Here is a 16,475-nt window from a genome sequence, read left to right as displayed (position 1 = left end):
ACAAACAACACTAAACGCCCAAATATTTTTCAAAATAAAGGATTTGCAATAGAAGTCTTGTGGACCTCATCCCTCATCAGCTCTATTTATATCGTCCGATACTAAATGTATATGACACAGTCATAATAATAATAATAATAATAATAATAATAATAATAATAATAATAATTGTTATTATTATTAATAATGATTTTTTAAATTTTGTTTTGCCTGATAAAAGATCAATAACCAAAGTACTGCAATCGTAGGCCCATATGTATTGTTTAGTAATGCTTCTGAATTTACTGTATTTGTTGAATATTTTCATTTTCTCAGTATGTTTCAGTATCACCCACATTACTTAATTTATTGACAATAATGATAACGACCCCAAAATACTATTCATAAAATGACTATTGTTATTTTTTTATGTTCTAATGAATCCAGATTCTAACAATAATATGATAGTATATGATAGATAGTATTTCCAGGAAATTCAGAAATCATCAGTTTGGGCATGAAATGTTGGGCAGAAAATGCAGAACAGAACATGTTGACGGAAACTTGTCACTGTATTGGGTTGTATAAAGTAAGAGAACAACCATCTCTCAATTTCACTGAAAAACTATTTAGTACTTAAATTTAGCACTTAAATAGCCTACTGAAAATATTAGTCCACATGCAATATTAAAAGTCCGCCGCCAGAGGCGCTCTTATCCTCTAATCCTCAATGATGCAATCAAACTGCCGAAAAAAAGAGTGACCGGTTCTTGCGTAGTTTCATCGTGGAACGCCTCCAAAGGATTTTACCAATCACGTTTAAGGATTTTGCAGGCTGTCGTGGTAACAAGCAAAACCCATTTTGAACTCACCAATCACAACGGCGCATCGAGTCATTTTAAACTCGCCTCAAAGTTGTGAAGTGGTGTTTGAATTCGCCCCGTTAACAGCGCTTACCTGGCGTCTCGAGAACTGTGTGCTTTCAACGTTGGTCTCAGTCGAAGGCGACAAGCACGAAAAAGGTTATCAGCTGGAATTGATCAGTACGACACAACTACAGTGTTTGGGGGGTAAGTTAGCTAGCTATATGTCTTATTAAAGTTAGTAGTAATTAACTAACCAGCTGGCTACCTTAACTAACATTATCAGCTTACTTCGTTAACTAGATCCAAACAAAACCCACTTAAGTTACTGCTTTAGGTGTATTGTGGCCAGCTATTTTGTTTATAATCTAACAAAACTAACAGCTTTATGATGACTAATATTAAGCAGCATTTATCTTGCTAACCCAGCTACCCAGTGTTTCAACGTTAGTGATGTTAATGTCGCCTTTTCTCGTTTACTCAGTGTCGCAGGCTCGTCCCAGCAGGCCATGGCCCACTTCGGTTTCGAGAATGATATCCACAGCGTCCTTAAGCTGGACATGCCCATCACAAACGCCCCGATGGCGAGGTGGCAGAGGAAAGCCAGCACGTCCGCGTCGGCTAACACAAGTGCCCTTTCCCCGAGCAAAAGTTCAAATCGGTCGATAAGCATGTCCAAAACCCCTAGTAAAACACCAGGTAGGATTCAACTGGCTTCCAGATGTCCATAATCCTGAAGTCCAGCTACTGTAGGTGGCAGCAAAGCGCCTCGTGTGTTCGGGCTGCCACAAAACTCACCCATTACTCCCAAGTGGTCACTTGTGTTTCATTTTCAAACAGGGAAGAGTGGGAAAACGCAGAACACTCCCTCTAAGGCTGGGGGAGATCGGTTTATCCCCACCAGAAATCCCACACGGATGGATGTGGCCACTTTCCTCATGTCAAAAGAGAACGAGCCTGTGGACCAAACCGTGTCCGCATCTGCAGTAAGGCTTTGCCTTAAACTAGAGCTGGGCGATATGGCCCTCCAAAAAAATCTTCGATTAATTTTTTTTAAATCCGATTTTCGATTTTAATAGATTTATTTTCCTCTACTAAAAAACTACAGATGATAAAGGAATGGTAAAAAAAAGTTTTAATTTATTTTTCACTTAAATTTCCCCTTTGGGGTTAAAGTGCAAGCAGAAACAAATTGTAAACAAGTGAGAACATTCAGTAACTTTTAGAAGGTTTTCTCCAACATACTTTAAGCATTGACACAATGCAACCTCAAACTTAAAATAAATAAATAAAACACACCCTCAAAAAATAAATAGATATAAATAATTTGGTGCCCTTTAATAAAATGGAAAACAAATACAATTGAACAATTCTTGCATGTTGTACTGACAGTCACGCTGTCTACATTCTGATTAAGAACAGGGCTCCCCTCACTTTAGCCTAAATTCCAGCACTTTTCAAACCTGAAACACAATGTAACATTAAAATTCGTCAGGTAAATGTTCCTTCCACTGTTTCTTTATACTACCACAGTTTATACTTTATACTACAATAGTTGCCAGGTTCGCGTTTTCACGCCAAATTGGGCTTGTTTGGAAAATCCAGCCGCGGGTAAAAATTATGGGGTCGCGGGGTGCGGTTTTTTGGTCTACTTTTGAGTTGGGCTACCGCAGGAGTTACAAGTCAACACTAATAATGGATCGCGATATAATACTTAATTTGTCTCCATTTTACACACTCGCGAGGTGCCCGGAGCCGCGCGCTACGGTCACTCGCGAAAGTATAATCCATTGAAGCGGGTTCGGTGACCGAGGCAGAAACTGCTTAATCCAAAATATCCCGCGGAGGGAAACTTTATTGACAGCGCAACTGAATAGCACTCTTCGCTCTCTCCCTCTATCGGTTTCAAACACCTTACAGCGAGGACTTGTTTGGTCTACATCTGACGCCGCAAAACCGAACCAACTCCAGATCACGGAGCTAGTTGCTCTTTTCTTGGACACAAGTTCCGCCGTCATGTTTGTGTGTGTGTGTTTTGAGGGTGGATGGGTGGGAGGTGCTAAACTCACTGAACTACGGGAGCCCACAGTGCAGCGTCGGTGGTGAAAATTAAATCTCAGAAAATCGATTTTCTTAAAAACACATCGTCCTTAACTGTAAATTCGAATTAATAGATAATATCGATTAATCGCCCAGCTCTACCTTAAACAATTGTTCTTGTTTGCAAACGAGTAGTAAGTAATTTGTGTTCTGGATTGTCCTCTGATCCCTTTACTTGACGTTTGTGTGTATTGATACCTTAGCAGCCGACTCAGAAGGCTTGGTCTGTAACACTAAACGGATATGATCTAGAAGAAGCGAAGATATTGCATTTGGGAGGAAAGCCCCTTAATGCCCCTGAAGGTATGGTCTTTACTTGCCCCATGGGCATTAACAGTGACTTTCCTTGTTTTCTCTTTTAAGCACAAAAATGAACTGCTCCATCACCTCCCACAGGTTACCAGAATAACTTGAAAGTTCTCTATAGCCAAGTACCCACACCCGTCTCCATCAAGAAGACCCGGTACATTTCTACAGTCCCAGAACGTATTCTGGATGCTCCTGAGCTCAAAAATGACTTCTGTGAGTTCCCGTTTGCTCAACACGTGCTGTGGTTCTGGGTTGGTGTACACAGCTGTTGGAAGTCTGCGCTCCGATAGCCTCCTGCTGCTCTTTTGACTTTCCAACTCCCATTTTAGATCTGAACTTGATGGACTGGGGCAAACACAACCTGCTGGCTGTTGCTCTTTCTGAGCAAGTGTACTTGTGGGACGCTGCCCCGGGGGACATCACCATGCTGAAGAAGATGGAGGACGAGAACGACTTCATATGCTCGGTCTCGTGGAGCAACGATGGGAACTTTTTGGCCATTGGAACTAGTGATTGCAAAGTAGAGGTAATGCGCTTGCTAGCTGGCTTTCAATATTTTTTTTTGCCGTGCAAGAGTGCGTTTTGTTAGAACCCAAACTTTCTTTGCCCCGCTTTAGCTCTGGGATGTACCGTACAATAAACGACTGCGCAGCATGGATGGACACCACGCCAGGGTTAGCTGCCTGAGCTGGAACGACCACGTCCTGTCTAGGTAACTGATCAACGTGGTGTTGCGGACGGATGACTTACAAGTGCAGTACAGGATGGCCGTACACCGGTCACTGCCGTTTCCCACCCAATTCAAACTCTAATTGTTACCCAAATTTTACCCCTTGTTTTTAATCAGCTCTGTTGAAGTGCAGTGCTGTAGCAGGTTTGCAGCTCTTATTACTAAAACAATATCGTCTTCCACCTTACAGTGGGTCCAGGTCTGGGCTGATTCACCAGCATGATGTCCGTGTAGCAGATCACCACCTGTGCACCCTGAGGGGCCACTCGCAGGAGGTCTGCGGTCTCACCTGGTCTCCGGACGGGCGGTATTTGGCTAGTGGTGGCAATGACAACTTGGTGAATATTTGGCCAAGTGTACAGGGGGCAAGCCAGCAAACTGCGGTGCATTCCTTTACTGAACACCAAGGCGCAGTCAAGGTGGGTGAAGAGTCTAAATGTGTCGTTTCATGAATTAAACAGTGTAGTTATTGCCTGATTTTTGAATAGTGGAACAAAACTCCTTAACTAAAGGAAGTCTCATGATATCAAACTCTGCACTACACTGATGACATTTCCTTTGAATCTTGATTTATCTTTGATGTTTCCCATGTTGACCCAAATAAAAATAGCTTCCTATACTGTAGCAGACATGGCAGTCATAACCTTTAGAATATTCTAGTTTGGGTTGTCAAATGGTAGACAGACTGGTTCATCACCTGGTTTTCTGTTGGTGCTTCCTGATTAAAACAGTTCTGCCATTGACAAGTTTCAGAATCCCAACATCTTTGTGCAAGTCTTTGTTCTGTGCTGTTCTATTCAGGCTTTGGCCTGGTGCCCGTGGCAACCAAGCATACTGGCATCAGGAGGGGGCACCAGTGACCGTCACATCCGTATCTGGAATGTGAACAGTGGCTCCTGTATCAATGCATGGGACACTTGTTCTCAGGTGAGCCCCGAGTGTTCATCACTACACTGAACATATGAGCATTTTCTTGTGGGGGTTTTTTTTTTTTGTTTTTAAATGCTTCTATAAAATTGTCTTCAGGTATCATCGCTTTTGTTTGCACCAAACTACAAGGAGTTGGTCTCTGGTCATGGTTTTGCACATGACAAGATTTTCATCTGGAAATATCCCTCCCTTGCAAAGGTTACAGAGCTTGAAGGTCAGTCTTAACTAGTTGACGTTAGTGCCGTTGTTTAACTATTGCCTTGGAAAACAATGAATCACTTCCATGGCAAAAAAGGTTTTTGTTTGATGTAGCTAAACCAACACTTAAGATTTCTACTAAAATGTATGTATGCACACATCAAAACGTTTGTTTGGGTCCAATTGCCCCTCCTAACCAGTGTGGTGTCATTCCTATAGGTCATGATGGCAGGATTCTTAACATGGCCCTCAGTCCTGATGGCTCGACAGTGGCATCGATCAGTGCAGATGAAACGATTCGATTGTGGAAGTGCTTTGAGAAGGACCCTTCCAAAAAGCCGAAAGCTGCCTCCACTAGCAGCATTATCCAGCAGCACATCAGATGAAGCGTGCAGCGTTTTACTGCAGTGTTTTTTAATGGTTTCTTAAATGCATAAGTTATGTACAAAGTAATTTTTATAAATTTGGAAATAAAGTTTTTTGCCTTAATTTTCAATTATTGCTTATGCATTGAAATGGCAAAGGAGATTGGGCTTTAATTTAAAGGTTCTTGATTTTGTTCCAGTGTGTTATCTGCAAACACCCAGGCTAGCTTTGAGGTGCTCTTGGATTTACCTGGATAATTTTTATGCAGCAGTAGTTTTATTTGAAATCAAATTTAATTTTGTTTTTTGACCAGCAATTCTGTTCTGCTTATTTTGTGGGACCAGTTCTTGGATCAAATTTTTTTTTTGCTCTGACCCAGCTTCCAGGATGCCTGTATTGGGTATTCAACATTCATGTTGTTCATATCTGAACCAGAAATGTTTGAAGCATTTGTTTACATTCCATCCCTCATGTAGTGCATGTAGAATACAGGTTTTAAATTGAACAGATTTGTGTATCTTTTGTACGAGTTATCCATTTAACTTCAGCACACTAAGGTGTGTAACAAACGTCTGCCTGTGTTTGGTGGTATATGCTTCCCTTACAACTCTTGTGGAGGAAAAAGTAAAAGTGCCAGTGATTTGAAAATGTCAGCATGTTTTAATGTTGTCCCATGTTGAATTTATTTTCTAATGAATCCAGATTCTAACAATATGATGTGTTGAATTAAGTAGAATAATAAGTTTCTATCAAGTTACAAAACCTCCAATGTGGCCAAAAAAGGACACATTTAAACAAACAAATTACATATTGGGCTTTCCAAGCATTTAAGGTTGCTAAGAATTCACACTTGTTTGGGGATAGTTGTATCCTATTTCATAGCATATTTGCACATTACCATAGGTTGTCAGTTATTTGGGCGAGTCTTCACTTAAAACACCCAATTTTAAGGATTCAATACATGTCCCAAAATCCAGATTACTTCTGAAAACGAGCCTTGTATTTGACATCTTGCATAATCAAAACTATCATAATCACCAAATATTTTTAAATCAAAGTTTGAAATAATGTAGTTGAAATTGAAACTTGTAGTTTCAGGAGGTAGCAATATAGGTTTACTGTGAGTAGCCAATTGCACACAAAGTATGACTACATCAGAATCCAGAACAGGTCAGACAAAGCACACCACAAAAATTCCTAGTATCTACTGTACTTTGGCAAAAAATGATGTGGAAAGTGAAAATGGCAGATAACATCCATTGACTAGATACACTGAATGATAAAGGATAACCTGGACCATGCCATTATTCACACATCCTTGCGTCTTTTCCATTTGTCATTTTAGTGAAATGTTTTGGCTTTTTCTGTTCCCTCTTTTGATGACACGACTTTTTTAAGGGGAAAAAAGCCAGACCTTCAGAAACAAGTAAGATAATTTCATAATGAAGCCACATAGCAAGATTTGAGGCAAATGTTTTCCTCATTTCATTCTCCTTTCAAATAAATGTCGGATGACTAAGGACATGTACAAAATGGCACCATAATTCATGTAACAATAGGCACTTTTGACATCAGTCTGCATACAAACTCCTTACAATGTTCACAGTACTAGAACAAGCAAGCTTCACAATCATTTTTATAATGTTCAAACCAAGTTCAACATCTAAAAAGGTTTATTGGTTTAAGTTATGCATAGTATTAACATTTACATTAATCCCACCTAACATCTGGCAAATACCTATTTACAGCTATTCTTGAATTAGATCGATGGGAACTGTACATTGTTCGAGCATCTGGGAGAATCATACATGCTTAACAAGAAAGAGTCAGTGGGCCATAATCCCAGGAGGGCTTTATCGCCACACTGCAGAGCAACATCAGTGGAGATCTTCTCTTTATGCGTCGTGCTCCCCATTCAGTCGATCTCAAATAATAATAAATACAAAACAAAGCAGGTGAACGGACCGTGTGTCATGTCATCTCCCGTGCAATCACACAACATCCATTTGGGTAAGAGAACTTTTTTTTTTCTTGGAATTTGTGGCATTCATGTTAGGTCCTAGGGGTAGTCTGTGATTTCAAGTTCTGAGCTTTGGTCTGGTCTTCTAGACCTCCTTTATTTTCCCACCGAGGGCAAATCCGTTGGTGTAGTGGACAGTGCCGTTCTCTAGGTGTTTGCCATTGGGCACTGCTACCGTCTCGCTGCCATTGACAAAGCCATTCTGCTTGGGTTTGTCTTCAGCAGCGGCAGGGAGCCGCTTGCCCTTCACGTATGCCTGGATCCAGAAGTTCGAGAAGAGCACAAAGAAGAACATGCCGTAGATCCAGATAAGATGGATGAAGAGGGGCACTTGGTAGTCACACTTCTCCATGAAGTAGTATTGGGAAATGTGGACAGATACCACAATAAACTGAATCTAGAAGGGGAGGGGACAAAGAAACAAATTAATTGAATTCCACACACAAATGAGAATCTATGGCATCAGGCAGCCATTACGTCATGTCAGTCATTTGGACAGTCATTGGACTTTGTTTCATACTAACCAGTTGGATAGCAGTCATGTATTTCTTCCACCAGAGGTACTTCTGGAAGCGTGGACCAGCAGCAGAAAGGCAATAGTAGGTGTACATAATAACATGGACCATGGCGTTCACCATGGCATGGAAGGAGCCCATTCCACCCTCTACAATTGATATACGGATAGGGGTCAAGATAGTGGCAGATGACTTGGTAACAAGCAATGATTTCACATGAAACATAGTAGATTTGGTCTAATCTTTGCACTGGATTGGATATGGGTTAATGAAACCCAATTTAACACAAACAGGGTCAAAGCTTCCTTTGGATTTACTCTAAAAACATCTTTAATAGCATCGAGGAAAATGTAAACGCTGACGTATCCTACTGTATCATGCTCACACAGCAGCTTACTAATGTGTTCTTCTGCACTGTAATCTCGAAGGACACTTCCAATAAAAGCATTTCATCATGCTTTGTCCACATGACTGCCCCAGCACCCATTGGTAACATCACCAAGATGCTTGGAGAACGTTAACTTGCCATGTCACCCAGTAATGACCAGCGAGAGAAAGAATCCTTACCATACCTCTTTACATTCCAAGAGTACTGCAAAACGTGGCATACTCTGATGTCACATTGCAGACTAAACGTGTTAGCCATGGCTGGCTTTAGCCATACAAGTCACTCAGGAAAAACAACTATACCATTCAAGCAGATTTTCTTGTTTGGCCTATGTGAAAATTTTTGGCCATGGTTCTTTTGACATACTGTGGGGAAATGCATTTCCTTATGGGAGTTTTAAACACCAAATAAATTACTAACAACAAAAACTCACCAGGAGTAAGAGTGATGCCCCACCACCAACTCCAGGGCATGAAAGAGTGGTGAAAGATGTGAAGGAACGTCACCTGGCTGTACTTCTTCCTCAACACAAAAAATGCCTGCAGGAAACATTTGGCAAATGAGCTACAGCTGAAACCAACCTGTACCGACAGAATGTGTAACACAAACTACCAAAAATTATGAACTAGAAGTGTAAAAATTGCTGACACAAACACAAAAGAGAAGCTTACAGTGTCCAGAAGTTCAATATATTTTGAAAAGTAGAACAACCAACTTGCTCGAATCATCTGTAAAAATAAATAAAAAGAGGGGGGTTAAAAGTTGAAGGTGATTAAACTAAGCTTTTTCCAGCATCTTGGACTTCGAATGAAATGAGGCATCCAAGTGTTTAAGGCAATAGCCTCAAAACAGTTATATTTTTAAGGGCCAGGAAGAGAAACAAACATTCTTGTCTGTGCGAGTCAGTTGCCTTCCCCAAACATTATGAAGCACACATTTCATATGTTGACACTAAAACTGAAGGCATAGAGTCTGAAAGATGCAGAACGCCTGTACGTTTCCCACAATTTATTGCTTAATTTCAGCTTGAATTTGCTGGAGTAAAGAGCCAAAATTACCTCCATAATTCAATCTACGCCCACCATCTTCTTTATTAAAATATTTATTTATTAATTATAAGTACTTAGTCTATAGCCCATCTGATCCTGCATTACGTGTCCTCAGCTCATCAACATTTTCTAACCACAGGACTCATGTTTGGTGGATATTCTTAGGCGGCATACAAAAAAATTATTATGTAAGTAAAATCTCCAGTTAAGTAGTGCAAGAATGGTGTTCAGATAACGAACTGCATCCACCAGAATAATGTCCAGTGAGTAGTCCTGTGGTCACTAACTAACCAGTGATGAATCAGATGATTGAAACAATATGTGGTTGAAAATGTTCACAAACTATAACAATATATCAATAGACTGCACATAGAGATGCACCTAACAAAGTGTTTAGATTTCTAAAAAAGCAGATGGCAGGTGTATACAAGTCACGTGCAGATCATCCAAAGGTCAAATGATACTTACACGAAGGGCTCGGGGACTGTTGGACCGGTCAGCGGGGTCACATCTCCAGGTGTATGTAGTTCCCCAACCAGACATCAAGAACTGAATTGCAAAAGGTGTGAGGGGGGAGGGGAAGCATCAGTTCAATACAAAATTTCAGTCCATGGTTTGCTCTGCAAGACCATATGTTCTCTTTCTCAGGTCAGTGTACACCGCATGGCCATGGTCCATCAGTTACAAGCTGACAGCAGCCTTGATTTCTAAGGAGCAAGATCACCCTTGGCTGGAACATGCAGAAACTCTGCATGCCAGTATTTGACTCAGCAGCTGGATTCCACAATTGTGACTTACAAAGGGGCGGGGGGGGGGGGGGGGGGGGTGATTTACAATTCATGCACGGTCTGAGCGGCATAAACAAGCAAGAATAATTTGCAATAATTGTATTTATTATATTGAATAATTATATTGATTGACTCATTATTATTATTGATAATATTGTAAAGGAAAAACCACATAAGTAAAAGCACGGATCTGACCATTTATTAATCTTTTTATAACAGAAAACTGTATAAAATGTTGATTAATATCGAATGTTTACTTTTGCTTCTTAAATGTCAGCACCATAAGGTAAGTAATGGTCCCAGTCAGATGGTCTAGAACCTCCTCTGCTCCTGGGCATTGCAGAGTATATCATTTGTCCTCTGATCTTTTCCAAAGAAAAGTCAGACATTTTCCCCCAGCAAATCAAAAAAGGGAAACTTTATGGCATGAAAATCTATTAAATCCACAGGCAGAATAACCACTAAAACTCAAATCCAATATTTAAATTAAGGCTGCTAAAAAATTGCCCAAATTTATTCTTATTAATAAATAACAGGCAAATAAATAAGAGAAGGTGAAGGAATATATTGGATTTATTAATTTGAAGCTTGCCTGTCTGCATAAAACATTATTTTAGTCTTGCCATCTTAAGTGTGGTGAATTAGCATTTGAATTGCAGTGGAAAACAATGCAAGGTTCATTTACACTCTGCATGGGAAATCATTGGAAAGAAAGTTAAGGATCACATGGATAAGTTTGGCATGAATGCTCACTGTTGTCAGACATTGCTATTACTCATTATTTCTGTATTGTAGAGTTTCAGCCCTCACAATAATTTCTCAACAACATTCTTGCAATGCACATTTCTACACTTGTTTTGTATTCGGACACTATAGCCTAGTGCTTTAAAAATCCGCGATGCAACAAAGCATGCACAATAGAAGTTTAAAAGCAATGACGAGACTTACCTCATAAACAATGTAGGCATTGGAGGCCACCATGCAGAAGTTGTAAATGACCATAGCGGTTTTGAGGTTGTAAGGCTTGCGGTTGGCCATGTAACGTGGCCCAACATACAGTACAAGGAACACATATCCCAACAAGATCAGGGTCATCTGGACAGGGCTTTGCATCAGCGGGTAGCTACGTACTCTGACATCTGAGGTGAAATAAGTCGATTACTGAGGCACATGAAACTATACATCAGAGGTTTTTTCCATTCATTGGCATAAAATACGGTGTAGCATATTAATTGCAGTTAATAATAATATTGATAATTGATTCATTATTATAATTAATAATATACAGAAAAACACAAAAGTAAAAGCACTGAATGGTGATAATTTATTAATCTGAACATCGCTCTTAAAAACATTTAAGCATATGAAATACTGGAAAGTTCTATTAAACAATTCCTAGATATCTTCTAGCTCTAATGTTCATAGTGGTTTTTGGGGCATGAACACAGTGGACTTACCGGTTCTATTGATGAGATATTCATGAAACCTTACAATGTTCGAAATCACGTCTCCAATCATCCTTTCTTCTTTTAAATTAGACTGTATATTAAGCTGAAAGAGGACATATAGAGTCTTCTCAGAACCAGGACAGCTTTGAAAGCACATAGATTGCAGGTACACACAGGCTGACAGGGATTTATAGTTATCATGCAGACAGTGGTGTGTCTGAGTAAACACTGACAGCAACACACACACAAAAAAACCAAACAAACAAAAAACACCTGGCCAGGTGCGTCAGATGATACTGGATCTAGGTCACCCCCTTCAATTCCAGAGAAAGAGAGCAGACAAGTACTACAGCTAAACTGTCCATCCATACACACAAGTATCATTTGAACTCGTGTCCCAAAATCCAGAATACGTCTGAAAACAAACCCTTGAAGTATTTTTACTATAGAAGTATTAACCCTTGAATCTAAATAAACAGGTTAGTTTTACCCTACAGATGAGGTGTTTTTGCAATAGTAATCCTATTACTATCCTACTTTCCTACTAGAAGCACGTGTAGGGAGCGAGTTAATCAAATGAAACATGTCAAACCGGATGGCAGTGACTACTGAGCAGTGTTCTGTTGCTGACATAACCACATATCAATGGGAGTTGGTCACAGATAGGTCAAAGTTGAGCTGAAACCAAATGCGATTGCATGAATGAAAGACGTGCTTCACAAAAGCAGTCGACAGAGTAATCTAAAAAGGTCTGAAGATCGAGTGCAAATCTAGATGATTATCAAATTGTAGATTATACACTGGGATCAAGATTTCATGCAGAGTTTAAAAGCTTAGCAACAGTAAATGAATCCATCTACACTAAATGGCACCAGGTATGAAACCAATTGTCAAAAAGTGTCTAAAGATGCAACCTCTCCTGGAAGATAAACTAGCAACCCACATGCACCCTCTGCCAAGCCTTACTACAGTTTCCTTTTTTTCAGTTCAGCATGCCTAAGACGTAACCCTGTTAACGATCAGCCTATATGACTAAGAGCACAAAGCCAGTCAGACTGGTGAGGTGAAGAGAAGATGGGCTCACCGGAAAGATACTGCTGATAATCAATCAAGATAAACTGAAAGATTTGCAATTGAAAACTGAAATATTAACATTAGCTTTGAAAACTCTTCAAAAGTATCTACTACTACTACTACTGTAGTGTAGAGATACTACAGACAACTGTGAAACGGGCACAGAACAAACTGCTGGCTAGCAAAAACACAAAAACGAAAAAAAAATCAATCACCAGAAAACAGAACTTTTCACATATTGTAACACTCAAAGGAATTAGGAAGAGTAAGTTAGACAAAAAGACCACGAATCACCTGTTGCCTTCCTCACCTGTTTTCTCAAGATCAGCCTTCTGGTCTTCAGTCTTTCACCAGCTTCAGTATCATCCAAAACACACACCAAAAGAAAAGAGTGGAAGGCCCATTTCAGGATAAAGTCAGAGGAGCAGTATATAAACTCTCTTCTTCCTGTATCCCTTTTGATCCGCCACTTCTTCGTGAAAAGCAGTTTCTTCTGACATGAAGAGAACACAAACAGTAAGACGTGCTAGCCAAGCAGTGACAGGCCAGAAGTGAATGAATCTCTACTCTCAATTTAACTATGAGCATGAGCCACACTGTGTAATAGAGACTACACCCACCCGGTTTCTCGACCACACCCTGCTTTTAGCTGGCTGGTCCCGCCCACACCAACCTACCTCAGGGCTTCCCATTGGCTACAGAAAGAGAACTTGGTTCACCATAGGCTTCCAGAGAGGGTTTTATCATTCTGAAGAAGTAGGCGAGAAATCAGTGGTGAGTGGTTGATAATGAAAAGCTTTATTGTTCAGTAGCGGTCAGTCAGGGCAAGGATGGGTGCAGGGCACTTCTAGTGAGAGAAACGCTAACATTCACAGCTTTACAACAAATGCTAAACAATGACAAAATGACAAAGAGCCTACAGTAAAGACACTGGAAAATTATTAGATAAGGAAGTCTTTCTGTGGGATGTTTTGATGAAACAACACAAAATATTGGAATTTGCAAGTGTTCATTTTTTGAAAGCATGTTGGATATGTCAGTACTATTTAATGCATGTTTCAAAGAATATGTAAAATGAGATTTGTTTTTATTGCTTTATCAAGTTATGTCTTAAGAGGTACGGTATAACATGATACCAGTTTATTTTCAGCATTGCATAGTGTTAAGATGAGGTGTGATATAGTATCAGTGAAACCACTTGCACATATGACATGAATGAACAAATGTTAATGTTCAATGTATCCTGAAAGGCATCAGAGTGGTGGAGGGAGGAACCCTGTGTTCTTGGTCTGCATTTATGTGGTAGTCCTGTCTTGAATCAGTTGTGCATTTTAGCTCCTAGAAACAAAAATCACTTCAAAAATGTTTAAAACTGACTCCAGATCAGCTCCGCCTACAAACAATACCCTCCCAGAGTCAGTTTCACTGCATTCCAGCAACACTGGTCAAACATGTTCATCGGGTGTTAGACAGGGTGTGACATTGGAAGGACCTTTATTGTCATAGAAGTTTAGTGAGGAGGGGTTTGGGAATTCACAAGGAATTACAGGAATTTGGTGGGGTGAGGGAGGGTGAACCTCAGCAATTTATACACCATAGAAGACATTGCAATATACACACCTTTCTTAGTTTTTCCTATGAAAAAAAAAAATTTTTTTCAGGTTCAGGTTTCCTGAACCTTTATTCAGTCTAAGCCTGGACTAAAATGTGATGACTTAAGTAATGTATTTGGCCTAGCTTTTGAACCTTACAAAATTATCTAGATGTGAAATCCAATTAGATACCAATACAATTAGGGTGATTCTGGCTTATCAGTGAGGGTGCTGAGATTATTCAGACAGGACAAACCATTTGCCTCAAGTCTAGCACCAAAATTTTGTTTAATTTTTGATCATGTCATGCACTGCTACACATGGACGTAGGTGGTTTGGGCCCCACCATCCCCTAATGTAGAGACTCCCCTGATGTTCAAATGGTCAACAGTATTCATACTGAATGAGGCACATCTGTGTTACAGATGGCTGTGTTTTCATCAGAACCAAACCGAAGGCTGTATTGTTTTTGTGTTAATTTGTTTCTTGCTTTTAATCTCTGGATTAACAATTATTTCCATTCCCAACCTGGTCGTAACAAATAATATACACACAATTTCTTCAAGAGTAATATTGTTGCGCCTGACAAGTGTAGCTGACCGATACATCCTCAACATCTTCGTACGAGCCAGTATGTCTCCTAGCAACCTTCGTTTGGTTAGCATAGGGCTGAGCTAGCCATTACTAATAGCAAGGTTTTGGCAAGGAAATATTATGAAGCAAGTCAACAATTTAATAAACATTAAATTTAGTACCTTGCAAAAATGGAGATTAATTGTTTAGGACCACACCCACCAGAGTACCTCTGTCAGGGGAGGGTTGTACCATATGGGCGATGTCCCTCATATTCGGGTTTCCAGCTGTACGTAAATGGGCATTTGTGCCTTTATTGTGCTCGCCTACACTTTCTGTCCCTGAGACGCCACTGCACACATTGCAGATTTGGCCTGTAATCGATATTAATTTTAGCTACAGTGAATGTATTGTATTTTCAGTATTCAAAATTAGCCTAAATTCTTTTGCACAGTAGAAGTGAAACTAGGCTTCTCTGTTCCACCAATTAAAAATAAATTAGCTGGCTAACGAACTGTTCTAGGTTAGTGAACCTAGCTAGCACATGATGGACTAGATTGTCAAAAAGCTTTGTTGAAAGCCTTGTTATGAGTTTCAATGCTATCTTAAGTAAGGTAGCATTGTTATGAGTTTCAGTGCTATCTTAAGTAAGGTCTTCTTATGAGTTTCAATGCTATCTTAAGTAAGGTAACAATAGATTTTTAGCTAGCTAGACATCAACCTTTTGTGTATTGTCTAGCTTACTGATTTTGTTTGATGTTACCTGGTTAGCTAGGACCAGCAGCTCCACATTCATGTCAAAAACTGTCGGTTATTTTACTGTGTAAAAATCTCTGAAAATTGTTAGCATAACTGTTAAAATGAATTAAATCACTGCCATTAAATCACTGATTTCTGAATCAAACTTGAGAGGTCAATTATCCACAGTGATATTTTTTTATACATTTAGTAGGCTATACATAGATCTATCCCCCAGACTTCAGTAACAGACTTCAGAAATACATAAAACACATGTTAAACATTTTTCCAGATTTCCATTACTTGCAGGTTTTATATAATATACATTAACAGTTTAAATCTTGAAGTGAACCATTAGTTGCTCATACCACTGCTGTACAAAACATTTAATTAATAGTGAAATTTGTAGAGATGACAATGTAAAAATGTATTTTAAAACTAGCTAATAATTTTTAATAATGGTTGTTAATGATTGAACATTTAGCCTATACTTTATAGAAGGGTAGAGTCAGATTAGTCTTCAGGCTTTACTGCTGGCTCTGCAGTGTGTTTCCAGCAGCCTTGTTGCATGTCACACTCCACAAGATGCTGCAGACGAAATCTTGACGAAACTTTCAGCAATGTCACTTATGCTGAAATGTCACTTATGCTGAGAGTCACTAGGATTTTTTTCAGGTGATAACCCCAAAATTGCAACAACTGTGATATTCTGCCTTTTCTCATCCGTATGTGACTTATATTTGCCAAAAGGAGACATCAAAAAGGCATTGTCTCTGCTGCCACAGTTCCACAAAGCACAGTCCTTCTTTTGAGTC

The 16,475-nt window shown here is 39.6% G+C and overlaps 2 protein-coding genes across 3 annotated transcripts; one reads left to right on the top strand and one right to left on the bottom strand.

The window, feature by feature from the left end:
* Positions 1-882: 882 nt before the first annotated feature.
* Positions 883-6,140, top strand: cdc20 (cell division cycle 20 homolog). Of its 2 annotated transcripts, none has more exons than XM_076981380.1 (11): positions 883-1,049; positions 1,327-1,541; positions 1,683-1,828; positions 3,149-3,245; positions 3,339-3,464; positions 3,581-3,777; positions 3,869-3,963; positions 4,172-4,400; positions 4,783-4,908; positions 5,008-5,125; positions 5,329-6,140. In XM_076981380.1, the coding sequence occupies exons 2-11, from the start codon at positions 1,352-1,354 to the stop codon at positions 5,493-5,495; spliced, it is 1,491 nt and encodes a 496-aa protein (XP_076837495.1). In that variant the 5' UTR covers positions 883-1,049; positions 1,327-1,351; the 3' UTR covers positions 5,496-6,140. The 2 variants fall into 2 exon arrangements, with proteins under 2 accessions (XP_076837495.1, XP_076837494.1); XM_076981379.1 differs by having other exon boundaries at positions 887-1,049; positions 3,146-3,245.
* Positions 6,141-7,098: 958 nt separating this feature from the next.
* elovl1a (ELOVL fatty acid elongase 1a) lies at positions 7,099-13,378 on the bottom strand. Its single transcript, XM_076981381.1, has 8 exons — positions 13,068-13,378; positions 11,693-11,786; positions 11,184-11,374; positions 9,916-9,996; positions 9,070-9,126; positions 8,832-8,937; positions 8,020-8,159; positions 7,099-7,892 (listed from the first exon to the last, which is right to left on the bottom strand). The coding sequence occupies exons 2-8, from the start codon at positions 11,751-11,753 to the stop codon at positions 7,581-7,583; spliced, it is 948 nt and encodes a 315-aa protein (XP_076837496.1). The 5' UTR covers positions 11,754-11,786; positions 13,068-13,378; the 3' UTR covers positions 7,099-7,580.
* Between the last annotated feature and the right edge of the window lie 3,097 nt (positions 13,379-16,475).

Source organism: Brachyhypopomus gauderio, chromosome 19 (genome assembly GCF_052324685.1).
Source record: "Brachyhypopomus gauderio isolate BG-103 chromosome 19, BGAUD_0.2, whole genome shotgun sequence".
NCBI classification, from domain to species: domain Eukaryota; kingdom Metazoa; phylum Chordata; class Actinopteri; order Gymnotiformes; family Hypopomidae; genus Brachyhypopomus; species Brachyhypopomus gauderio.
Note: the sequence above shows the minus strand (reverse complement) of the source record. Positions and strands in the feature narration are given on the sequence as shown.

Bases quoted from the DNA above. Each gene is read 5' to 3' on its own strand.
- elovl1a (XM_076981381.1), bottom strand. From the start codon at position 11,753: ATGATTGGAGACGTGATTTCGAACATTGTAAGGTTTCATGAATATCTC. The intron at 9,997-11,183 runs GTAAGTCTCGTC...TTTGCAATTCAG, and splicing joins ATGCCTACATTGTTTATGAG to TTCTTGATGTCTGGTTGGGG. The intron at 8,160-8,831 runs GTGAGTTTTTGT...TATCAATTGTAG, and splicing joins GGGCATCACTCTTACTCCTG to AGGGTGGAATGGGCTCCTTC.
- cdc20 (XM_076981379.1), top strand. From the start codon at position 1,352: ATGGCCCACTTCGGTTTCGAGAATGATATCCACAGCGTCCTTAAGCTG. The intron at 1,542-1,682 runs GTAGGATTCAAC...ATTTTCAAACAG, and splicing joins AACCCCTAGTAAAACACCAG to GGAAGAGTGGGAAAACGCAG. The intron at 1,829-3,145 runs GTAAGGCTTTGC...TTGATACCTTAG, and splicing joins AAACCGTGTCCGCATCTGCA to CAGCCGACTCAGAAGGCTTG.